The sequence below is a fragment of the Petaurus breviceps genome, unplaced genomic scaffold (genome assembly GCF_028583685.1).
Source record: "Petaurus breviceps papuanus isolate PSGF00001 unplaced genomic scaffold, PetGlider_PUasm1.0 126, whole genome shotgun sequence".
NCBI classification, from domain to species: domain Eukaryota; kingdom Metazoa; phylum Chordata; class Mammalia; order Diprotodontia; family Petauridae; genus Petaurus; species Petaurus breviceps.
The window spans coordinates 74,975,713-75,002,099 of record NW_027185655.1 but is presented as its reverse complement, the minus strand read 5'-3'; the positions used below and the strand labels follow the sequence as shown (position 1 = coordinate 75,002,099).

General features: G+C 39.0%; 1 protein-coding gene across 2 annotated transcripts in view; it reads right to left on the bottom strand.

Moving 5' to 3' along the window:
- Positions 1-12,319: 12,319 nt before the first annotated feature.
- Positions 12,320-26,387, bottom strand: part of MFAP3L (microfibril associated protein 3 like) — a 71,209-nt gene continuing 57,141 nt past the window's right edge. For both annotated transcript variants that reach the window (XM_069097026.1, XM_069097036.1), the window contains exon 3: positions 12,320-19,409. In XM_069097026.1, the coding sequence (XP_068953127.1) occupies positions 18,460-19,409 (950 nt within the window). In that variant the 3' untranslated portion in view covers positions 12,320-18,459. The remainder of the gene's footprint in view (positions 19,410-26,387) is intronic.

The following is a 26,387-nucleotide window of genomic DNA, read 5'->3' as shown; positions in this document are numbered from 1 at the left end:
GAGACAGTCAGATGATCAGCAACTTTCCCAGTGTATACAGATAATAAGTGTCTAAGGCCAGATTTGAGCTCAAATCTTCTGACTCAGGACAAATACAATATTCCAGATATGGTCTGGCTGGGGCAAAGTAACTATTTTTGTCTAGGTCATACTCCTAACTCATATTGAACCTTAAGTAACCCAGAATATTTATTGTTCAAATGAATCTTCAATCCCGGCGATGTGGGCATTCTTTCCAATGCTGTGGCTCACAATCGATCTATTCCTGCCAATTAAGTTGATTGCTCTTTGTTTCAAAGAGGATCAATGAAATCATGGAATGATATCTTCATTCTTGCATGACTTGGGTATTAGTGAGGCAAAGTTGCACAAAAAGTCTCACTCTCTCCTAGAGTCAGTGAAGTTCAGTGGCAAGACAAAAGTCATGGAGACAGGAGATAGCCTAGGATGTAGTGGATGACCTTGGCATCTTAGATATCTGACCAGGCTCCAAGTGCTCCATAGAGCCTGCTTCAGCTATCTTCATGGCCATTGGAACAAATTGCTCTCCTCTACCCATCCTTCTCTGGGAAAGTCTTCACATGCTTAGGGTAGACATCCCTCTAACTCATCAACAGACTCAAGGCTGTTGATTACCCTCAATCTTGTTTAATCTGTCTGATAAGATGGTTTTACTGCGGTGTGGCCCTTGTATGTGCTGCAGCTTCTTGGAATCACAGGTGATAGTTGAGTGCCAGGTGGACACGAAAGGTGAATGAGCATCCCTGGAAAGGGCTTGGCAAGCCCTCACACTACAAGTGTTAGTCCTCCATGAATACTCTAGCCTGTTATGCATGACTCTTGTCGGTGACCTCCCGTATGTTAGCTATAGCATATCTACCCAACATACTGGAGCCCTTCCTCATTTATTCTTGAAATTAGGATACTAAACAGAGGATGCCAATAGTTATCCAACAATTGTCCTTCATTCTCACCACATGGACAGCCTACCTCTTTTTTTCCTCATTTTTTTCTTTGATAACATTTTGTACATTGCTGTTACTTCCATGTGGCCTCTTCTATTAGAATTGAACAAGTTCCTTGAGGGCAGGGACTGCTTTTTTCCTTTCTTTGAATCCTTAATACGCAGCAGAATGCCTGCTACATGGTAAGCTCTTGAATGCTTTTTGATCAACTGATTATACTTTTTTCACTTATATTTCTTTGATTCCATTGTTTATATTTGATAGTATGCTTGCTTGTAAGGGGTGGTAGCCTCATCACACACACACACACTTTATACCCCTACATTATCCTCTAGATGATCCCTAGTTTCAATTCTTTAGACTCTGCAGAGTCTCATTACTCATACACCAGGCATACAAGAACACTGGAAGGACAGTGCTATTAAAAAGTTGAGCATTTGATTTAGGGTCATTAAAGGAATTTCACAGTTTCCCAAAGGCAGTTCAGCTCACTTTCCTCCTCTTATTCTAATCTAGGTCCAGGTGATTGTTCATTTGTAGCTTTCCAATCTATAGCGCAGCTCACTAAAACTCCGATAAGTTTTTGTGTAAAAGTGGCATTTCAGTTATTCCCACATCCATTTGTGCCCTGAAAAGGATAACAAAGAAGATTTGCAGAGTAAAATTAATGAAAGGAAGAGATAGGATAATTAGAGAATACTTTGTAAGAAACTATGGATTAGCTTTCCATAGTAGCAATATCTACTTTGTTAGGAAATAACCTCATAGGAGGATTCTTCATTTTCATCACTTTCATTCCTTAATCTTTTGCTTCATTTGGGACTTCCAGACCTCTTAGGAAATTGGGTAAAGCCTACGAAACCCTTCTCAGAGTAATGTTTCTAAATGCATAAAATAAAATACATTAATTTACAAAGAAAACCAATTCATATTTAAATAAAGATGAAATTTTTTTTTCCATAAGTGCTCATGGATCCCCTGAAATCTATATATGGGCCTTTTGGGAGTTGTTGGACCTTAGGTTAGGAAGCTTTGATTTAGAGGGAGTTGGGGTTAGCAGGGACCATCTTTGCCAAAACCTGACACAATTCTCATATGGCCATGAGACTCAGGCAGAGTGAAGCCAGCTATATAGCATAAGTTATAGTTCAGGGAGGGAATTGTGGCTTAACAGGAGCTGACTTCTGTGTTCTGTATTTTCACTACTTTTATTTTTATTTTCCAAAGGAAAAAAGAAATCTGAAGCAACCTCAAGGCATTTTGGACAAAACAATTCACTGAAGTAATGACTATCTGTAATCCATTTGCTGAGGCTGCAGATATTGTGTTCAGGCAAGGGTGCATTTTTACTCCCCTGGCCAAATTCACTTGCAGAGAACATGACAGTGTAATGGTAACAAAGTAATTTCAACATCATAAGTTCTTTCCTTTGGATTTTGTGCTGATTAGTAAATACTCAAAATTGTCTGACAATGAGAACCCAAAAGTGGACAAAGGCCCTTTCTTAGTGGATGAAAGTGGCCAAAAAAAGGAGATGAAAACTGTAAGACAATTCAACTCTATTATTTAAAGAAGGCATTTATGTAGGGAAACAACAATAACCTGGAGATGAGATAGATGGGAGTTATAAAAATCCAAAGCTCAAAATGCTTGTGTCTGCCTATGGTTGTCAAAAAGGAAGGAAGGAAACAAGCATCTCTTAAAACAACTATTTTGTGCCTGCTACTGTGCTAAAAGCCTTATAATATTCTCTCTTTTGATCCTCACAACAGTACACATATCAGAACATAAACTTTCCCAGGTCCTGCCAATCGGGGAAGGCTTCAAACTTCAGAGATCGATGTAGAAATCTATTGTTTGATGGCCAACCTAACTGAGTCCAGAGACTCACAACTAGGTTGGCTGAAGAGTGCTTAGTTCTCCAGCTAGGGAAGCACTCCAAGACACTTTCTGAAGAGCAGTGGAGGGGTTTGGCTCTGTTGATAGGGGGAGGAACAGTGGAGGAAATCACAGATCCTTCATGAATGGAAGAATAAGACCCATTAAAATGCCTTTAGACAAGATTAGGGAAATTAAATTCAGAGAAAACCTGCTAAGACCCTATTCCTGGCAAAGCAATGCCATTCTCTAAGGCTGAGAAGTAGATAATTTTCATTCCAAGGCAATTCTACAGAGCTTGGGTTGAACTTTCAGTTAAGTGGAAAATCCACTCTGGAGTATATATAAATAACATGAGCATTAGAACTGGCATAGCTCTGAGAGGAAAGATATATATCAGGAACACTAATGAAATGTCATGTTGAGAGAGTAAGAAGAACTTGATCATAATGGGTTGTTTTAATGTGCCACACTTAATGAACAAAGAATCATTTTAAGATGTTTTAGTACCTCTGTTTAACTAGAATCTTAGTCTGGGCTTTCATAGAAGGAATGGGGATTTATTTTTCAGAGGTTGCCATCTGGTTTCATTGAAAGGAGAGGGTATATTTTCTTTGAATTTTTTTGATTTTTAACAACCTAGATTTTATACCAGAGAACATTAACTTGGATATTTACTGTTGGATCGATCCAATCTAATCTAATCCAACAAGCATTCATTAAGCTCTTGCTATGTGCAAGGAGTTTTATGTGCTAGGCAAAGGGGATACCAAAAAAAAACCCCAAAACAATTTCCTCCCCCAAATCCCATTACTTATGTATACCAATAGCAAAAAACAGAAAAGAAAGATCCCCTGTATTTACCAAAATATTCATTCCAACACTTGGGGCAGGAAAGAATTGGAAACAAAATAGATGTTTTTCAATAAGGGGATGGCTAAATAAACAGTGGTATATAGAAGTAATGGAATGTTGCTGTGCTATAAAAAATGGTGAGTGAGTAATTCAGAGGAACATGCAGTTAATTCTGATCCCCTACATATTGACCATATCCTCTGCCATTTCTAAATTTTCTATCTCTAAATGAGCCCTCGTGATGAAACTTCAATTGGGGTTAAGTGATTTGCCCAAGGTCACACAGCTAGTTTTTGTGTTAAGTGTCTGAGGTTGGATTTGAACTCAGGTCCTTTGACTCCAAGGTTAGTGTTCTATTCACTACCCCACCTAGCTGCCCCTATAACTTCCATTAATGGAGCTGTCTTTCCACAGAAGCAGACACAAAAGTTTGAATACTGAATATAGTATTTACTAGACTGAGAATCAATAAGTGAATGGATAGTACAAGGGGGCCTCTTTCAACCCACCTCAATCATCTCTTCTGTTCAGCTGTAATAATGTTTTTGATTTTTGGTTCTCTGTAAGCTGTAGCTATTCCCACTGACTGCCTTTGTATTTATCTTTTCACTCCCATCCTTTCACTCCAGATCACCTTTACTTTTTAAATTTGTGAAACTGTTTTGAAGTGGACAAAATTATCTTGGAATCAGGTGAGATTAACGGAATTAAATTTCAGCCAGTAAATAATGAGATGTGTTCTCACTTAGCAAACATATTAGGGCTAAGTAAGGTGGGGGTGATTTCTGCTCCATTTTTAAACTAGACTCCTAGAATTAAAGTTGGAAGGGGATCTTAGAAATCAAGTCCAATCCTCTCATTTTACAGATGGGGAAATTGAAGCCTAGTGAATTGAAGTGACTATCTTGAGGCAGAGATGAGATTCAGATACAGTTCTTCTGACTCAAAATTCCATGCTCTTTTCACTACACTACTGCATACTACAATAATGTACATAAAAAAATTTTTAAAAATCTACTTGAAGTGACTGGCACCAACCCAGATTACAAAAGCTCCCTCTAAACATATGATTGATCTGGACCTTGTTGTCCTAGGAAATCCACAGTACGAGTTTGTTAACTTCCCCTGTAACTGTGGTACTTGTGAATAAGAAGAGAGTACAAGTAACACAATTTCTGTAGGAGGCAGGGTTCACAATTCCAGGCTGTTCCTCAGATGCTGACACAAAGCTCTGGAGTGATTCTGGACCTAGAAATCATGGCAAAAAAAGTGGACTTGGGAGGGGCGGAGCCGAGATGGTGGAAGAGAAACAGGTCTTCCCCGGGGCTCCAGATTCTACCTCTTCCAATACATGTAAAAAATGACTCTGGGGCAGCCAGGTAGCACAGCGAGTAAGAGGATGACCTGGGGGATCAAATCCCAGGCTCAGACACTTAGCACCCACCCAGAAACACCTGGCCATGTAAACTTGAGCAAGTTACTTAACCCTGATTGCTTAGGGGTGGCCAGGTGGCTCAGTGAGTAAGAGCACCGGCTCCAGTGTCGGGATGACCTGGGGGATCGAATCTGGGCTTAGATACTTAGCACCACACCCAGAAATAACTGGCCATGTAACCTTGAGCAAGTTACTTAACCCTGATTGCTTTAAAAAAATGATTTTAAACAAATTTTAGAGCTCCAGAACCCACAAAGTGACAGAAAGACAAATCTCCCACTGAAGGAAGCCCAGCAGGCTGGTGGAAGGGTCTATTGCACAGAAAAGGGACCCAAGCCCAGCCCCATGTGAGCCATTCGGTTTTGGCCCCAGGGCAGCCCCAACCAGCAGGGGCTGGAGCAGATTTCAGGAGAATGAATCACCAGCAGCTATGGCAGTTTCCAGACTTCTCAACCCATAAATGCCAAAAAGAAAGTAAAAGGTCATTCCAGAACTCTGTTGGAAGAGGGGATCGGAAGAGCACAGTCCAGCCCCTATGCCCAGGGAAAGAAGTGGCAGAGGTGAGGCAGCCCCAGCTACTGCCACGTTGCTGCCTCCAGAGCTCCTGGCCTGCACATTGTAGGTGGGCCAAGCGACCATGCAGAGGTCTATTGCTTTTCCTTTGACCTGCTTGGATCTGGATCACAGTCTTGGGTCGTGGTCCTGGGGTGTGTGACCAGTGAACCAGATCTTCTGGGGGTTGTACAGGGGGCACCCTCTTAATAGCTCTGGCAGCTGCAAAAACCCCAGCAATTTAGGACAAAGCTCTCTCGATTCTGAAAGCAGAGTTCTACCATGGCAAAGAGTTCAAAAGTCAAGTAATTGACTGGCAACATGAGCAAACAGAGGAAATGCAATCCTATCATAGATTCCTTTTTAAGAGACAAAAAGAATCAAAGCATGGAATGGAAGACAGCAAAGTCAGAACTCTTGCATCAAATGCTCCCAAGAAACATATGAATTGGTTACAGGCCATGGAGGAGCTCAAGAAGGATTTTGAAAACCAAGTAAGAGAAGTGGAGGAAAAATTTGGAAGAGAAATGAGAATGATGCAAGAAAATCAAGAAAAGTGAGTCAACAGCTTGACTGAAGAAAATAACACCTTAAAAAATAGACTAACTCAAATGGCAAAAGAGATCCAAAAAGACAATGAGGAAAAGAATGCCTTAAAAAGCCAAATTTGCCAGATGGAAAAGGAACTTCAAAAAATCACTGAAGAGAATAATTCTTTCAAAATCAGATTGGAGGAAATAGAAGCTAATGACTTCATAAGAAATCAAAATACTATAAAACAGATTTAAAGATATGAAAAAATGGAAGGCAATGTGAAATATCTCACTGGAAAATCCACTGACCTAGAAAATAGATCCAGGAGAGATAATTTAAAAATTATTGGGCTACCTGAAAGCCAAGATAAAAAAAAGAGCCTAGACACCATCTTTCAAGAAATTATCAAGCAAAATTTCCCTGATATTATAGAACCAGAGGGCAAAAGATAAATAGAAAGAATTTACCAATCACCTCTTAAAAAAGATCCCTGAAAGAAAACTCCTCTGAATATTATAGCCAAATTCCAGAGTTCCCAGGCCAAGGAGGAAATACTGCAAGCAGTCAGGAAGAAACAATTTGAGTGTTGTGGAAACACAATCAGGATAACACAAGACCTAGCAGCTTCTACATTAAGGGATAAAAAGGCTTGGAATATGATATTCTAGAGGTCAAAGGAGCTAGGATTAAAACCAAGAATCACTTAGCCAGCAAAACTGAGTATAATGCCTCAGGGGAAACTATGGTAATTCAATGAAATAGAGGATTTTCAAGCATTCTTGAAGAAAAAACCAGAGCTGAACAGAAAATTTGACTTTCAAATTCAAGAAGCAAGAGAAGCATGAGAAGGCAAACAGGGAAAAGAAATCATAAGGAATTTATTAAAGTTGAACTATTTACATTTCTACATGGAAAAACAATAAGTGTAACTCATGAGGCTTTTCTCAGTATGACAATAGTTGAAGAAAACATATATGTATATATATATATATATATATATATATATATAGGAAGGTGTAGGTTTATATAAATATATATATGTGAGGGTGTGCATATGTATGTACATGTATACATAGGCAGAGCATAGGATGAGTTGAATATGAAGGGATGATATCTAAAAAAATAAAATTTAGAGGTGAGAGAGGAATATATTGGGAGGAGAAAGGGAGAGATAGATCAGGGTAAATTATGTCATATAAAAGAGGCAAGAGAAAACTGTTACAATGGAGGGGAACAGCAAGAAGGTGAAAAGGAATGGAACAACCTTACTCTCATTGAATTTGGCTTAAGGAGGGAATAACATACACACTCAATTGGGTATCTTACCCTAAAGGTAAAATAGGGGGAAAGGGATAAGGGGGGGGGTGGATAAAAGGGAGGAAAGATTGAGGGAGAGGGTAGTTAGAAGCAAGCATTTTTGAAAAGGGACAAGGTTGATGGAAGGAAATATAGTTAGTCTTTCACAATAGACCTGCTATGGAAATGTTTTACCTGACTACACGTGTACAACCTATATTGAATTGCTTATCTTCCTAGTGGGGGTGGGTGAGAAGGGAAGAAGGGAAAAAATCTGTAACTCAAAGTTTTAAAAACAAATGTGTATAAAAAATTGTTTGTTTTTTTTTTTTACATGCAACGGGGAAGTAAGACACACAGGCACCGGGATATAAAAAGCTATCTTGCTGTACTAGAAAGTTGTGGGGTTTGGGGGGGGGGGGAGGGGGGGGAGGGAGTGGAAGATATAAGAGAGAACAGACTAGGGAAAGGGATATTCAGTAAGCTAACTATTTTGGGGTTGGGGTAGGGAAAAGACAGGGAGAAAAAATTGTAACTCAAAATCTTGTGGAAATGAATGTTGAAAACTAAAAATAAATAAATTGGAAAAAAATAATTGTAAAAAAAAGTGGACTTGGGAGCTGGGTGAACTCAGTAGAAAATACCTCTGACCTCTAGAGTTCACATCTAGCCCATGACAGAATAGAGTAGAAGGATCCAGTGGCTGATCCTCAGCAAAGAGAAACCCGACCTTATGGCTGCTGGCCCAGGAATCTCTTTTACTAATTGAAAAGATCCATGAGTATGTGCAGTTCACTTAATACATTTCTTTTGGCTTGGATTATTGACTTATACACACAAGCACTATTTTAGTTACACATCAAAAATTCACTAATCTCAGGAATATTGCTGGGCATGGGCAAAATTGTTGAGAATTTTAGCTTTACTGTACTCCCAATTCCTTCTTGGGCCTTTCTTCTACCACCCCCTTGACCATCAGTACTCCACTTCAGCCTCCCACTAGAACATCCCACCTAAGTTTGCCCTCCCTAAGAAGTGCTTGTCTCCAATATTATATTCCATTCCCAATAGGAACTCAGCTGTGGATTGTACCCTGTCATCTCAGCACAGTGGGAGGATACTTCCCTAAGAGATAGAAAGACCTGGGCTCAAATACTAACTTCTTGCTTGGAGGTATTTGTTGGTATAGTTCTCACTGGTCCTGTAGTTAGAAAGAGTTGTGTTCAATTCTAGCTTCAGATACTGAATATCTGTGTGACCTTAGGCAAGTCACTTAACCTTCATCTGCCTCAGTTTCCTCAACTGTAAAATGGGGATCATAATTACACCTACCTCCTGGGGTTGTGAGGATCAAATGAGATAATATTTATAAAGTGCCTGGCACAGAGTAGGCACTTAATAAATGCTCGTTCCCTCTCCTCTTCCTTCTTGCTCCAAAAGGCTACAGGATAAATGATGCTAATCCTGTAGTTCTCACCTTTTTCCTTCTACAATGGTTTTAAAACAGCATCAAAGTTGATTTCCATTCTTTGCTGGGCTCTGTATATTGAATACTCCCTTGCTTTGAGATGGAAAGATAATATAAGAGTCTCACTTGATGACTGCCAGTGGGAATTACCCAATACCTTCTTTTCTTTCTGAGAAGGACCAGAGAGACCACTTGGAAGCTTTGAGTGATAAACAATGCAGTTTCCTGCCTCCTTGAGAATAAAGGGCATGGAAGAAATGTCACCACTCTGTCCTGTGACCTCTGCCTTTTAGCTTCCAAAGACATCCTGGGTAATAAGTCTGACACAAAACCAAATTAGGTCTTGATGGTCTTACAGTAGTAACAATGTCTAAAACAGTGGATCAGAATCAACTGATGACTTATTAGGGACACTTCCTAGAGCAAATGGTTCTCAGTCTGACTTTTAAAAATGTTCCTATGAGTTGTTGATAAATGTTTCAGTACGATTGATGTCCTTTGTGATGCTATATATTTTATTTTAGGCATATAAAATTATTCTGAGAAGGGGTCCATGACACATTTTTCTATATATTCTGAGCCATAGAATTAATTTGTTCTTCAAATCCCTCCCCATCCCCAACTTATCCTCCTTCAAAAATGAAACAGAAAATTAAAACACAAAACCTGGGGCCTATGATACTGGCTTTGATTCTTACTTGCTTTGTGACTGTTTGCAATTTTCTCAATGCTAGTCAGTTCCCTCCATTTATATAACATTAAAATGGTATATAGCAAGCAAACACCAACATGGTTTAATGTTTTGATCTCAGAAATTAAGATGTAACCCCAAAAAAAAGACGTCCTACAAATTTTGCTTACTTATCTAGAAATACATTAAAGAGACACAGTTTCCCTTTAGATTTTAATATCAGAATTCAGCATGGAGGGATAAGGGATGATGCCAGGGCACTCATTCATTTTTTCCTGGATCCTGAAGTTTAACCATGTATGGCCACCTCCAGTGTTATTTAACCCAGCTACACTGAGTGGTTTCTTCTGAATCAGAGCAGGAAGTTTCAAAGACTAGAGTAGGGGAAAGCAATGGGATGAAGTTTAAGGCTTACAGTGGATAAAGTGTTAGACCTGAAGATGTGGACTCCAATTCCACCTCATACACTTACTGGTAGTGTCAAAGTTGCTTTACTTCTCTGGGTCTGTTTCCTGATCTGTAAAATAAGGATGTTGGACCTGATGAGCTTTGAGGTTCTTTCCAACTCTAAATCTATGAGCCTGTGACCAGTGAACAGTGGGAAATACCAGAAGAGAAATAGAGAGATTTTACTTACTTCACTTTCAGTTACAAGAGTATTTAAAACTTCTTGAGAAGTCAATTTACTATCATCATCCAAGGCCTTTGAGAAACTCTGGAACTTTTTCAAACATGAATCTAAAGTAGTTTGATAAACTCTAGGTTAAAAGTTTGATTCTCTGAACAACTGAATTCCAGGTGTCACAAGGGGGTGAGGGGGTGGGGTTGGGGGTAGATTGTAATCTCTTTAAGAATGAGGCCCATAACTTGTAATAGACCCCTGTGGTAATGCAGACAAACGTCTGCTCTAGATACACCTCCCCCCTGGGTACTCCTTGGTATTTCCCCTTGGGATTCCTGTTCTGTCCTTTCTCCCTCTCAATATCTGGCCAAAAACTTTTAACTTCTTGGCTAACTGTTATCTATCCTCCTGGGGCATCAGACGTAGGAAAACAGCCAAATCCACCTTTTAGGGAGCCCAATCCTTCCTAATACTTGGTGCTCTTCAACTCCCTTTTTTGTGGGATGGATTATGGGAATGCCCACAGCAAACTGGGTAAATCAAACAACAAACATTTAAGTATCTACAATCTTTTTTTTTTTTTTAAGCAATTGGGGTTAAGTAACTTGCTCAAGGTTACAGGCCAGTTGTTTCTGGGTGTGGTGCTAAGTATCGGAGCCCAGATTTGATCCCCAGGTCATCCCAACACTGGAGCCGGTGCTCCCACTAGCTGTGCTACTTGGCTTCCCCAAGTATCTACAGTCTTAATACTAATAAATGCTTAAAAAAATAATACTAAAATACTTAATACTAATAAATACTTAAAAAAACTAAACTATTTTAAAAATAAAAAATTTAGCGCTTTAAGTTCTGCAAAGTGTTTTATAAATATCTGATTTTATCCTCACAACTACCTTGGGAGGTAATATTGTTACCTTTATTTTACAGATGGGAGAGCTGAGACAAACTGTTAGCCTTAGGAAACTGAGGCTCCACCTAATGTCTCAGTTTTCATGAATTACAGGCATGAGAAACTTTTAAAAATTACATTTTTGAAGCTTTTACATTGATATTCAAAATGGATTATATGATGGACAAGTTTTCTCATGAAATCTCTTCTGTAATAATATTTTGTATTCTGAACTAACATTCTGCTTTTTCAGGTGAACCTAGCTTTACCTTAGATCATAGATTGAAGAGCTGGAAGCGACTTTAGAGGGCATTTAGTCTAATCTCTTTATTTAACACATGAAGAAACTAATGCCTAGAGAATTTAATCCAAGATCCTAAAGGTATTAAATGGTAGAGCCAAGATGTGAACCTATGACCTTAAAATGCCACATCACTATTACTTACGGACTATGGAACTCAAGTTATAGCTATTACTTTTCTTCTGTTGCTTGTGTATTGAGCACTACTATAAATAATTTTGATTTTTCTCTTCTTCTATTTGTTTTCCATTTCTTCTCCTTACTGCTTTCCTTGTTCCTTGGTTCATCCTCATTTCTCTGTTTTCTTCATTCTTGGTGTATTAGCAGTCAGTTACTAACGCCTCTCGGTTGACTAATTGACCAATCACAGCATCCCCTTGAAATCTGCTTCCTCTTTAGGGCTTTTTGGTAGAGCCAGCTTTCACTGAGAGTGAAATATTCCAGTTATTTTAGTTTTCTGGATAAAGGGGAACTTTAAAGATTAGGCTTGAGAGAGTCAAACTTTGTGGGGTGGATTAAGGAGGGGTAATGGTGGTGGTAGAGGATTAAGGCTGCTGTCTTGTAGAGTCCTGTACCAAAATTAAATTCCAAGGTAGATAAAGTATATAAATCATGTCAAAAGGAGAGTTAAGACTTCGTAATTCAGAGAGAGAGAAGTTTTATAAAACTTATTCCAATTTACTACTCCCTCCAAAAGGCTACACAAATGTAGAATGTGTTCATAGAACTAGTTGTGGACACAAGTTGGGGAAAATATGGAAAAATCCATAGTAGGCCTGCACTTGTTTTCTGAAAAACTGCCCTTCAGGAGGGACACACACACATTCAACAAACCCTGTGCAAATTCTTTATTTAAGCAACAATCAGTTTACAGGACGGATCACACTTTTTTGGGCTGTTGTTACATCCTCTTATATGCTGCCATTTGTTTACATCTGCGAACTTCAAAAATGAACATTTACAGTTCACAAAATCACCAGACAATTTTATGATATTTCTGCTCAAAGAAACCCCTTTTTCTTTTACTTATATACCCATTACATGGTAACAAAGGACTCCCAGAATGACCAAAATATAACAAATGAGACCCAGAGTCATTTTCTTTTAGCCTAATGAGCTTTTAACCACTCTGTGATGTCTGAAAGATACCTTGAAAGGCTTCGGATTTTTTTGTTTAGATGGAAGGCAGTCACAACAGCATTTGAGTAGAAATGCTGCTTCACAGCTTTTTATGCGCTCTATTCATTTTTTGAGTACAGTAATACCCTCTGGGACTTGACAATTTAAGTCTTGGACTAACTTTAAAAGTCTCAATTAAAAGCTCATTGTTCATTGTTGTCTTTATATAGCATTTACTTGTATAATATTCAGGACACTCATACCTTCGGATAAGATAAAAAATAGCTTCATAAAAATCCAAATCTCCCTCCCCCATCCCTCCATAATACTTTGTTTAATCCAAACCTATTTCTATCAACATTTTTTGTAGGGGGTGGGGTGAAGGGTGGGGGATGTATAGACCCTGTGAAAACATGAGGACTCCTAATGTGGAAACCCCTTTCACCTTTGCAGAGCTAAAACTCAGCAACAACTTAGTCTTAGAGATTTGCCCCTTACTGAAAAGTTAACTCACTCTGGGTCACACAACCAGTATATGGAAGAGGCAGGATTTTAACCTTAGTCTTTCCCACTCCAAGGGCAGTTCTCTATCCATTAAACTACCCTGCCTTTCATCAGCATTAACAGCAACAACAAAATGTTTTCTGTTGATTTTAAAGTTAACATATCATTGTAAAAGTAATGAGTATCCCAAAGCCAATAGGTGCTCAGTAAATAATTATTGAATGAACAATGAGATAAGATAAAGTTTTAAAAGGCAATTTATCGGTGAGCATAGAAGCTGAACCAGAGATAGGGGAATTAGTCTCCAAACAATAGCAAAAGCCTGTCTGAAGACTGAATCAAATAGCTAAATTGCATTCATAAAGTAGATTTTGAGAAAGCAGGCCACAAAACAACATAACCTTCCCATTAATGAAATGCTTGGGGTGAAAAATATGAAACCTCCATAGGTATCTAGTCAATCACAGACTGTAACTTCAAAGTGTGAGCACTGATTCAGTCCTGTTTTCTAGTCTGACATATGTTTAGAGTTAAAAAAAAAAAAGGTGTCTGAATTCCATTTCCAAAATCAGGTTCCCTTAGTGATTTAGGTTGGAGCTTCTACATGTAAGTTAGTTGATGTTGGTCTAGATTTTTTATTCATAACATGTTAAAATTAGAAGCTACTTCTGAAAAAATCCAGTTCCCTTCAATTTACTGATGAGGCAATGAGACCCAATGAGGTGCCCACAGTCACACAAATTTATAGAAGGACATTATTATAACAACTCAGGTCCCTTGGCTGCTAGACCAGAGTTCTTTCCATTATACCTCACTGTTTCTCTTGTCTAATCAATAACCCCCAAATATTTTTGGCACCTCACCCTGATGTAGAAATAGGAAGCCCGTGCCGATCTTACAATCATGAAGTAACAACTGAAGCACTCACTTAAGACATGTTATTTTTCCGTCGAAACATTTACACAATTGAAATAGACATAAATTTGTATACTTGTAATCATTTTCCCAAGTGAAAAAGAGTCTGAACTTCTACCAAAAAACAAAATTTATTTCCAATAGAGGAAGGGATCAAAGATCCAGAGCTAGAAGGGACTTCAGAGGCTTTATAGTCTAACCTCATTTTACATTTGAGGAAACTGAGGCCTAGGGAGAAGTGACTTGCCCAAAGTCACAGGTAGTAAGCATCAGAGGAGGAATGTGAACCTAGGTCCTCTGATTCCTAAGCCAGTGCTCTTTCCCCTTTAAGGATCTACCTCTTTGTACAGGATATCAGGCCCCTCCACTTTTGTCCTGAATAGGATGTTCATAAGGATCCCATACACATTCCTAGGGATGTTAAAGTCAGAGGACAAGAATACTTAGGATGGTGAAGAACATTCAGATATTTGAGAGATTTTGATACACCTTGTACCACATTTGGTTCCTAGAAAGTTGAGTCAAGTATTGGTATTTATTTCTGTTCATTATGATGTACAAAAGGATGTGGACAGTAGCATATGTGCCCTAAGCATATGAAAATATAATATATAAAACAGAATTATTATAAATTACACATTATTTTCAATAAAAAAATTCTGTATTTTCCACTTAGAGGACCCAATAAAGGTCAACCAAGCTAACAGGTCATTTAAATGGACCAAATATGGACATATTTCTGAGGCTTCTACAGTCTTTTAAGAAGCACACAAACAAGGAGTCTTTAGAGATAAGACAAGCATCACTCAGAAACTTGAGCATCTGCCTGATTTTAGGGCGACTGCCTAAGATCCAAAGGACATGGCTTGGAATTAATTTGCTGTTAAGCTTTAAAAATCATGTACACTCTGGGTGCACTTCAGTTGAACTGCTTTAAATTTCTGTACCACTTTTTTTCTGACATCTTTGAAAAATCAGTCAAGAAAAAGGAGGGTTTTTTTTTTCAGATTTCAGACTCCAGCAGGAGAGGCTCCACAGGACTCAGACCAAGCCACCAAGATGGGAAATAAGTGGGTAGTATTGATGAAGGGAGAACTCCTCTTACCTTATGTTACAAAGGAGCATTTTAGATGTTTTAAGGAGTTAGTGGGTTAGGAGAATCAAGTTATCTCCTTTAGCTGGAAATGAAGAAAACCACTCTTTCAAGTACCTATCTCTATTCCTGATTCATGGGAAATCTCTAGTTAGCTACCTGTTGCTAAATAAGAAGCAATGTGGAGTAAGATGCCTCTGAAAGGAAATCCACACATGGTTGTGAGAGACAAGGGTTGAAAAGCTCAGAATCAGAAAGAGAACATTCTAAATCATAGGATTACAAGATCATTGATCTATATCTGGAAGGTACCTCAGATGCCATCTAGTCTAGCCCCTTCATTTTATGGATGAGGAAACTGAGACACAGAGAGGCTAATGGACATGCCTAAGGTCACACAAGTAATAAACATAAGAGGTTGGATTAGAACCTAGACTCTCTGACTCCAGAGTCAATGTTCATATGTAGATGTGTACTTAATAAATTTATCTCTTACTCAATATACACATGTTAATTCTTAGTGATATCACATCACCATGAAATGTTAAAAGACCTAGGAAGGCCTCCAGTATGGCAAATTGATACTGGGTAATGTTTCCTTGGGAGGAATTATCAGATGACATGGGAAAGGAATAGCACAAAATGAGAAACTGTGGATGTGATCTGCACCAAAGAGTAAGCGTACACATTGGTAGGATCATGGTTCTGTCCTCCTAGGGAGGAATACCACTTTTCTCACTGCTCATGGCAGGAAATCCACACATCTGTTAGACATTTTGTAATTCTGCAGAGTGGGGGTTAGACCCCTCCCCCCCTTCCACTTTTATCAAGTCAAATAGTGACCCGGTGTAAGCAGCATATTTCATGGCACTGGAAATTATGGATAAATTGATAATGGACATGCTTTTGTGTGTTCAAATAAATAACTTCTTTTCATGCAGATGCTATAATGCTCACTCAGTGGAATGACATCAGCACTCTCATACCAATAAGCCTGTCATGCCTTCTAGGTGATTCCTAAATCAAAGGCCCTTCACAAACTAAGGATACTGAATTACTGTGGCTAAAAATGGATCATAGATCAAGAGCAGGCAGGGTCATCTGAAGCCATCTAGTTGGACACCCTCATTTTCCAGGTGAAGAAAATGAAATGGAGGTTGAATGATTTCTAAATGTACTCAGTGGGAGGATTTGAACTCAGGTCACTGGATACTGGAATCAGTCACTTTCTGCAATGACACATTTACATACCAAAACCAAGAAGCATCTGGAAATCACAGATGTGGGTCTTTTTTTGGAGTGTGTGTGCATATTCATGCGTCTATGTGTTTTCTGTTTTTGCTCCAATGTGGCTGTAGGTTGTATATAGTGAAATACTCTATTCTGGAGATTAGGCTACTGAAATGCACTGATTTTTAGTTTGCTATTCCCACCCAACTCATTGTTTGGTGAAATTTGGACACTGAATATTTTGAAGGAGGGGGTAACCTACTGCTCAGAAAGGGGAAAGGCAACAGCTTTACTCATTCTTAAAGCAAAACACAGGTCATGTTAATTCCTTTGTTAGTTCCTTTTCAAAGAACATTCCAAAGCATGAGAAAAAGGCTGATTCCCTTCTTGTTACTTTTTATTTTAGTTCTTTTGGTTTTTAAATGTTAGGATTCCAAGGAGGAAACTCAAAGAAATACTTGATTAGCATAGTGTCTGGCATACAATAAGTGCTACATGCTTATTTCCTTCCTTCCTTCCACTACCACCCACAGCATCTTTTTTTTTCCTGCTAGTTAGTAATCCCATCATAGAATTTTTTAGAGCTGAAAGTACCTTTAGAGATGATTTAATCCCATTTTCCCACAAAGAGATCCTCATGGGATCACAGATTTAGAGCTAGAAGGACCTTAAGAGACTATGCTTAACCTTCTCATTTTACAGATAAGGAAACTGAGGCTAAGAAGTTAAGTGTCTTACTCAGAGTCACTTACTTAAGCTGGTTAGTGGCAGAAGCAGGACTAGAGACAAGGTCTCTAGTTTTTTGTTTTGGACACTAAACTACTCTGCCCCCTCAGGTGCCTGTTTTCTTCCTACAGACTCTAACAACAGTTTTGGTCGGAGATCTGGTATTCTCTTGAATAGAAGGCTCCTATCTCATTTCTTGCAGGAGTTGTCTAGATGTTCCCTTCAACACACCTAGACCTAGCCCTTCACAGAGTTTCATGTCATGCAATCTCCTCTTCTGTCGGAGTCACCTACTGGCAATTTCCAGGGAGCTTCTCCAAAATGACTCCTCAGAGATTATGCCTGATGCTTTTCTATTCTGAAGCCATGTCTCTTTCCAGGATCTTAGTTTATGGGGGATGACATCGTTTAATTGTGAACAAAACTGGGTCGGAGTGTGGGGTGTCAGGGAATGGATACATTTAACCTTCGAAAATTCCCCTCCACACGTGAGTGTGACTTGCCAAAGGTCCTCAGAATCCAATTGGTAAACAAGTTTTTATTTGGCTCTTAAAGTGCTGCTTCCTGGGCAGGAGCCTCATGTTCACAACAGCAATGTTATTGTACAAAATTCAACAGAGGAAAGTAGGGAAGGGGTAGGGAAAGAAGGAGAAACACGACTTCTTATCTTAGAAGTCTGGTCGCTCTTTGCAGCACTACAAACGGCTACTAGATGTCAGCCCTGGAACAAAGGCTGATACAAAAAGCCTCTGAGGTAAATGTTTCAAGGGGAAAAATGACATATGTATATAGAGAGACAAAAAGGGCAAAGACAACTAAACCAGAAAGAGCAATTAATATTAATATAATAACAATTACTCCATCATAACCAAACAGCATTGAAATGGGGGAGAAAGTGCCAAATAATCCATGGACAAGCTTTTTAAAAGGGAAAAGAAATGCAGTGTACAATTTACTGGGAGAGGGGAGGGGACTTTCTGGCAGCAGAGAGCAAAAGGAGCTATCAAAATCTGAATGACATACCATAGGGGTGCCTTCTGCCACCAGGTTAAGCAGCCGAGAAGAGAACATGGCTCAAATCATCTATGCCCACAACTTATGGGTCATAGTCCATCCAATGTCATCTCTTCCACACCCTGATATCTCTGGTGCACTTTTCTAGTAGGGGGAAGTCAGAAGGGAGGAATTCCAGTCACACACACACACACACAGACACACAGACACACACACTGCATTGATATCTTTTCCCTTTTAAAAGAGCATCACTCCTATGTATGTTATGATAAGTCTACTGGTAAGGCTTTAGCGGCAAGTACATACTATATCTGTGTTACAAGGAGCAGCCCCTGATATTCTCGATATGCATAGTTTTTTCAGAGTTAAGTATTATACATGGCTTTCATAAATAATACAGGTATTCGTTACATTTGTCATGGCTGGCTCAGTAGGCTTCAGATAAGCAGGTGCCAGCTGCTCTACAGGGGGCACAGGCTCTGAAGGGGGTGCTAATTCTGAAGGCGCTATGTCCCCAGAAACCTCAGTTTCTGCCGAAGGCTCAATGGGTGGTTCTGGCCCCTCTGATACTACAGCTGCTTCTAGCACCTCCTCATCCTTGATCTCTACCTGTACCCCCTCTTGGTCTTCCATATGGTCCTTTTTGGATAGTGGGTGAACAGACACCTTGATGGCAATCTGCTGAGGCTGCTCATGAAGGGATGAGGCATCTGAGTCTCCAGTGGGTGAGTCGCTCCGCTTGAGAGCATTGGGGATTGTATAGACCTCATCCCCATCAGCGGCCTCCTGGCCCTCAGGGGTGTGCCTCACAAAGTTCTGGCCCTGCTCCTCCAGGCCCACCACTTCCATAATTTCTTCCATTATCGTTCTACAATTCATAATGAGGGGAGGCAGAGGGACGCTCCTGGCCAGCTCCTCAATATAGCGGGCAAATTCCATGGTTTTGAACTGGGTGACTTTGGCAAGCTCGAGGGTTTTGGCTGAGGTGATGATTGGGATACGCTTAGCAATCTCAAAGGCCTTTTGCAATTTCTCTGCTCCTTCTGTCCTAAAGAATTCATTGATTGCTTTCTCTGTCTTCTTTAGGTGGCTGCTCATCATGCAGAGTCTGGTGATGTTCAAGACCATGACAATGGTAAAAGCCACCAGGCAGACAATCATGTAGTAGATGCCCATGTCCCCAGAGGTGAAGATGACTCTCAGTGTCACTGTATTGTTCACAGTGCCATAGATGTTAGAAGCAACACACGTGTATTTACCTCGGTCTGAAAATGACACCTGGGTTATGTTCAGTAGTCCATTGTCTTGAATCCACCATTTTCCTATTGGGAAGGAAGAAAAGAAGTTCAGTCAAGGATGTACAATGACTATGTTTCAGCACTTGCTGTGCAAGGTTAGTTAACATACTCCTGCAAAGATATTCCCAAGTCAAAGATTGAAATGTTTATGCCAGAAATAAGCACTTAGGAAAGTAATTTCTGTTCTTCATACATCTTTAACTGGAGATATCAAAGTTTTTTCCTCAGGTTTGAAGGAGTTTAAAATTTGTCAAAGGAAACCTTTGATTACTTTTGTAATTCCATGAATTTTGTTTTATGCACTTAAGAAATATTCATCTGAAAAAGGATTCACAGGCTTAACTTAGACTTTTCCAATGACAAAAACGGTTAAGAACCCCTGATCTAGAGGATCCAAGGGATGTGTGTGGGTCAATTTAAAAAACCTAGAATGATTCAGAATTAAAAAAAAAAATGGATTTCCCATATGACTACTTTCATAGCACAGGGATTTTAAACCTGAGGTCCAGAAAGTTCATTAAAATACAGTAACTTGTAATGTATTATTTAAGCGTTTTTTTTTCAAGTTTTGTTTGTCAAGTATAAAATAACAAAAACATTTTAAAAGAAAGAAAAACTTTAATTGATTTTGGTTTTTCATCCGTCATTTCAGGAAAGCTGTTCCTCCTCTATTATTTGTCCTCCCCCTTCCCCCACTCAGACCTGAACTCTCCTTTGTCAGAAAGGAAAGTTAAGCAAAACTACCCAAAACACTGATAACCTCTGATAATGTACTTGGCCTTTCTACTGAGAGGAGAGGAGGGTTGCAGAGGTATAATGTTTAACAATTAGTTCTCTGGGGGAACAATGTACAGAACACACTTTTAAGTTTAATTTGCTATTATTAATATTTTCTCCATCACTTATTTAAGTCTACACATTCAACAAAACAATACATCAGGCCCCAATTTGTAGTGCTTACTGATTTCTCAGGGGTAAATGTTCCCACTGAAAATGTAACAATCATCTCTTGAGAACCTTTAAGAGCTGACTCAAACACAGCTCCGCAAGGGAATTATAGTTCCTTACCTGTACCCTGGAACCAGAATTGATTTTTTAATTTCTTACACTCCACATTTCTTATTTATCCTGCTGTGGGTTCTGCTTATATAACTTACATCACACAAATCTCTGTTATTTGAAATAACATGAAATTCCTTGGTTGCTTTCATGTAAGTTGCTACCAATGTAGAAATTTGAAAGTTGGTATTGATTTTCCTCCATTGAATTGAGCTGTGCAAATACATTAAGAACTCAGAAAGCCTTAACTAAATCTGAAAGGAATATTCTTGCTTTCCTCTCCCTACCCTACTGAACACTCTCTCTCTCTGTGTCTGTCTGTTTGTATCTCTCTCCCTCATTCCTTCCCTCCCTCCCTCTCCCCCTCTTCCCAAAGGAGCCAGTTTGGTCCCAGTATAATCCTAAGATTATGATGTTTGTTGGACTGGACTGTAGGCTGAAGATCTTCTTGTATCTGGAATGGGTCATGGCTAGATTTGTGCCCTTTCTAGGACACAGGCTCCATAAGTGATTCCATGGTTCTGAATCTGAACTTGGGAGTTTGGTCTGATTCTGAGTCCTTACTTGGGAAGGGAGAAGGGAAGAGAACAAGCATTTATTTAGTTTCCACTCTGTGCCAGGCACTATGCTACATGCCTTTTTCTTTTTTTAAGTAACAAATATTATCTCATTTGATCCTCACAACAATCCTTCGAGATAGGTGGTATTTATTGTCCATTTTATAGTTAAGGGAACTGAAGCAGACAGAGGTTAAGTGACTTGCCCAGGGTCATACAGCTACTTAAGTGTCTGAGGCTGAGTTGGAGTTCAGATCTTCCTGACTAGGCCAGCTCTCTATCCACTGTGCAACCATCTGCCTCTGTCTACTCTGTAGAGTAAAGGATTCATAACCTAAGATTCAAAGATTCTAATTTTCAAGGGGACCATGAACTTGGATGGGGAAAAAAAATGACATCTTTATTTTCACTAACTTCGGTTTGCTTTGTAATCTTACACATTTTAGGTTTTTAAAAACATTATTCTGAGAAAGGGTCCATGGATTTCAGCAGACTGCCAAGGGCATCCATGACGCAATAAAAGTTAAGAATCTCATTTGAGAGGATCTTAACAGGGAATCCAGATGAGACTCAGAAAGACCCTGGTATATCTTAAACATCACTTGGCCAGAAGGCCCATAAAGAGATACAGATGAACCTCCTAGGGATACTTCAGAAATCAGGTATATTCTGAGTATGTGCTGGTCACCCTGGGGCAGACCTAGTAAATATTATCTTCCACTTAGGAGGAAGTTAGGGGTAAGCACATTTAATAGTGTACTCTATACAAGCCACTTCAACTATTTCCTCTGCTGTTTGTGATTTCTAACCATTCTTTCCTTGATTATATTCTTTTGGGTCCCTTTTTCTTTTCAGTGGCCCAGGGGACTGACAGGTTACATGGAACTATGGGAAATGGTCTTTGTGCCCCTTATGTTAGTAAATTCCATAAATATAACATTAAAATAGTCCAGGCAAGTGAATCATATTTCTTTTGGGTTTAGATACACTAACATGGCATTCATTTGTAATATATTAATGATGTTGGTGGCAGTGGTGTTAGGTGGGAATCATGACTGTGGGTCTGGTCTCATAATCATCTCAGTAAGACTTGTCTCTCTATCCTTCCTTTCTTCTTAGGTTCCCCTTTCAAAGGGATCTCTTTGAGACCTGAGAGGCATTTTCCAGTGACCTACAGTTTTGACAGTGGATACCACCATGTCAGTGAGGTTTGGCAAGTTTCACAATCATAGGGGGTTGGGCTGTCTATTATGCCACTATGATACTATACTATGATAGGGAGTGGGACTAGCAATGAGTATTAGGTTCGGGGAAGACATGGGAGGTAAGTTGGATGGGTAACTAATAAGGCTGAATGATGGGATTGGGCCCAACTTGGTGGAAAGAGGTCTAAACTTGGGAGTCACATGACCTGACTCTTAGAAAAGTCACTTAAATTGTCTTGACCTCAGTCTCCTATAAAATAAAGAGGTTGAACTAGATGATTTCTTAGGTACCTCCCAGTTCTAAATCTATAGTCCTATAATCCTTTAAATGCTACTAAAATATATTAATAAATAGTAATACATACTAATAAACTCACAAATAGTAATGAATGAAATAATCTGCCAGAGAGAGTCTGGGCAAGTCTGCTCAAAGGGCCAGTATGGCTGGTCCATCCTCATCCTTCTCAGGACATAAATGATCACAGAAGAACTCAGCGGAGCAGAAGTACATTTGTTTGAATGTATACTGACTTTAATGAGATAGACATTGTTCATTTGAATAAATTGTGAGATTATAGATTGAGAACCAGGAGAGACCTCAGAGGCCATCTAGTCCAAGCACCTCCCTCTACAGCTAAGGAAACTGAGGTCCAAGGGGGTTAAGTGACTTGCCCAAAGTATAAGTATCAAAAGTAGGATGTGAACCCAGGGCTGGTGCTGTTCTGCACTCTGCTGCCCCTGATAGTGGTTTGTGGTCTGGTCCTTGATCTTCTCACAGGGCATAGGAGGCCCAGGAAAAGTCTCATTCTAGATCACTGACAACTCAGATTTTGCCCTATATACTTTTCTCCTTTCTTTCTTCCCTCCCCTCCAGGAAGAGTATGGGATAGATTCTCTGGGCATAGATTGCACATCACTCGTGCCTCTGCTAGGACTCAGGAAAGATAGATTTGCTTGTCAAGTTTGATTCCTCTCTTCTCAAGGAACAATCTATGTGGATGAAGATAGAGGGCAATGAGAGCATTAAGAGGGTGGTGCAGGAAAGAATTCAAGAGGGGAGCGGTGCCAAGGGCACCAAGCAATTGTCCTATCAAAAGTTACAGTTTTAGTAGTGATAAGTTGCATTTATACTACTGTTCCAGAATTGGTAATCCTGAAATGTATCCTAATTACAACATTCCAATGTTTCACTGGAAAAAATGCCTTTTTAAAAGACAGAAATGCACAGCTGGAGTTATCTCCCAGCAGGAAGAGATTACACTTAACTCTTCCTAGAAGAATGATGACCTTTACCAACTAGTTTAATCAGGGATAACTACTTGGTAAGCTCCCACAATGTCCCTTATATATAGGGGGCACAAATTGTAAACCAAACAGGTAATGACTAATTAAATGATATCTGAAGATATTAGGGGAAAAACAGCAAGCTACTAAGAATATGAATTATGAAAAGATGAGACACTGAGTAATTGTGATAACCAATCTTGGCCCTGGAAAAGAAAGGAGGAAGAAACACTCCCCTTTTCCTAGAAGATCAGGTACAAATATACATACATATACATATATATGTATGTATGTATGTATATCCCAGAAAGATTACCATATCAATAAATTTTGCTTCATTGGTTTTCTTTTTTCAGTCATTTTCCTGGGAGCCCAATTTGGAGTTTTCTTGGCAAAGATACTGGAGTGATTTGCCATTTCCTTCTCCAATTCATTTTACAGATAAGAAAACTGAGGCAAACAGGGCTAAGTGACTTGCCCAGGATTACAGAGCTGGTGTCTGAAGCTAGATTTTAACCCAGGAAGATGACTTTTCCTGACTCCAGGCCCAGCATTCTCTCCACTGTACCACATAGCTTCTCTTCACTGTCATAAGAAAGGCCAGATTTTTTTTGGGGGGGTGAATCTGGGTAGGTGTTTGGCCAGCCAGGTAATATCCAGATTATGACCATGATACACGTATAAATTTTATCAATAAAACTTTTTAAGATAGATATTATTGGTTTTATACTATAATACTATATTTTGTCACTATACTATAAAATATATTTCTACTACCATATTATACTATAGTATAATAATTTATTACTATTGTTATTATAATTACTATATTATTGTTTTATACTATAACATACTATAATACTATATTTTGTCACTATACTATAAAATATATTTCTACTACCATATTATACTATAGTATAATAATATATTATTATTGTGTTATTAAGATTACCATATACTATATTACTATATTATTGTTTTTATATTATAATATGCTATAATACTATATTTTGTCACTGTACAATAAAATATATTTCTACTACCATATTATACTATAGTAAAATAAAATATTACTATTGTGTTATTAACATTACAATATACTACAAATTATATTGCAATTACTGATATTATACTACCACACTATTATTATACTACAGTACAATTTAGTATACTATACTATAGTATAATTACTATATTATAGTGTCATACTATTGTATAATTACTATATTATAGTGTCATACTATTGCTATAGTGTAGTGTAATTACTATAAATACTATAGTATTATTACTATAGTATACCAATATGCCACTATTCCTATATTATCCTACAGTGAAAAATTACTTCTACTTTGCTATAGTAACATTACCATTTAGGAAGGAAGAAAACAAGTATTTTTTAAACACCTGCTATGTTCTAGACACTGTGCTTAGGACTTTACAAACATTATCTCATTTGATTCTCACAACAACCCTGAGAGATAGATGCTATTTTAATCTCTATTTTACAGTTGAGGAAACTGAGGCAGGCAGAAGTTAAGTGACTTGCCCAGGGTTTCACAGTTAGGAAAAAGTCTGAGGCCAGGTTTGAATTCAGGTCTGCTGACTTCAGGCCCCATGTTCTATTACACCACCTAGCTGCCTCTATAGCATGGAGGTTGAGTATAACCTAGGCTTATTCATCTAACAAGTGTGACAGGAGGAATTTGAACCTAGATCTTTCTTACACTGTGCCCATCATTTAGAGCCATGAGGGCTATTTTGGGTTCTTCTGTCAATCTCAGAAAAATGCCTACTAGAAGATACGATGGAGCAAGCCTCCCACATGGAGACTTGGGGGCCATGTGCATTGGGTGAGCCTTCTTCTCCAAGTGCCTGATGATAGGAAGTTTGGCTTGCTATCTCAGAGCATGCACAGAAAGGGCATAAACAATTGCAGGACCGTGTGTTAATGGCTTCAGGTTAACTCTTCATAGGCTGACCAAAGACCCTTTGTTACCATGGCACCCAATCAGACCTAATTTCTTCAAGTGGTCTCTGAACTCCTTTCTTTACCCTCCCCTTAATTAAAACTTCTCTAACTTCTGTCTTTGACACAGAACAGGACCAAGTTTGTGGTCAGTCAGGATCCTAGATCACACACACATATTTAATATGTTACTATCCTTAATGTGTTACCCTTCTTAGAAGTACTACAGATTAAATATTAACAGAAGCAGTACTTTTGATGATTTCAGCAGGCCTCTTTTTCTTTGATTTCATTGTTCACTGAATCAAGTAAGCCTTGTATTCCAAATGGAACGTTGTTCAGATGGTCCCTCGAGATTTACTCCTGCCATCTCTGGAATGCCCAACCAGACCAAGACTTCTCTGAGGGCCTCTGGTCCTCCTCTGCATGGTGACATGACCTGGGATAAAAGCTGGCCATGCTGAGCCTTCTCCTAGTCACCCAGCAGCTGTAGCCATCTTTTTCATGGGCAGAAAGGCTGAACGAGTCACGTTCCTACGTGTTGATACAAGCCTGAAGAAATAGTTGCTTTGTGTATAGAGCCAGGGTTGGGAGAGGAATGAACTGAGGAGGTAAAGAGTATGAGAGTTGATTTTTTTTTAAAGATTAACAGAAAGAAGCAGGAGTAAGAAACCACTCATCTTAGAAGTTTTGAGAGGGTAATTATCTCTTCCAGCTAGGCAAGTTGCATTTTCAGGGACAGAGTAGAAAGGGCACGGAACACCAGAAGCATGACAGTTGATATTATGTGGTGGAAACAGCAAGGTACTTCAGTTAGGAAGACTGGGTTGGCTCTGACACTTATGAAGTCACTGCTGTTCACGGTCAAGTTACCATCTCTGAGTCTCAATTTCCTCATGTGTAGAAGAATACTTACAACTAATATAGTTGT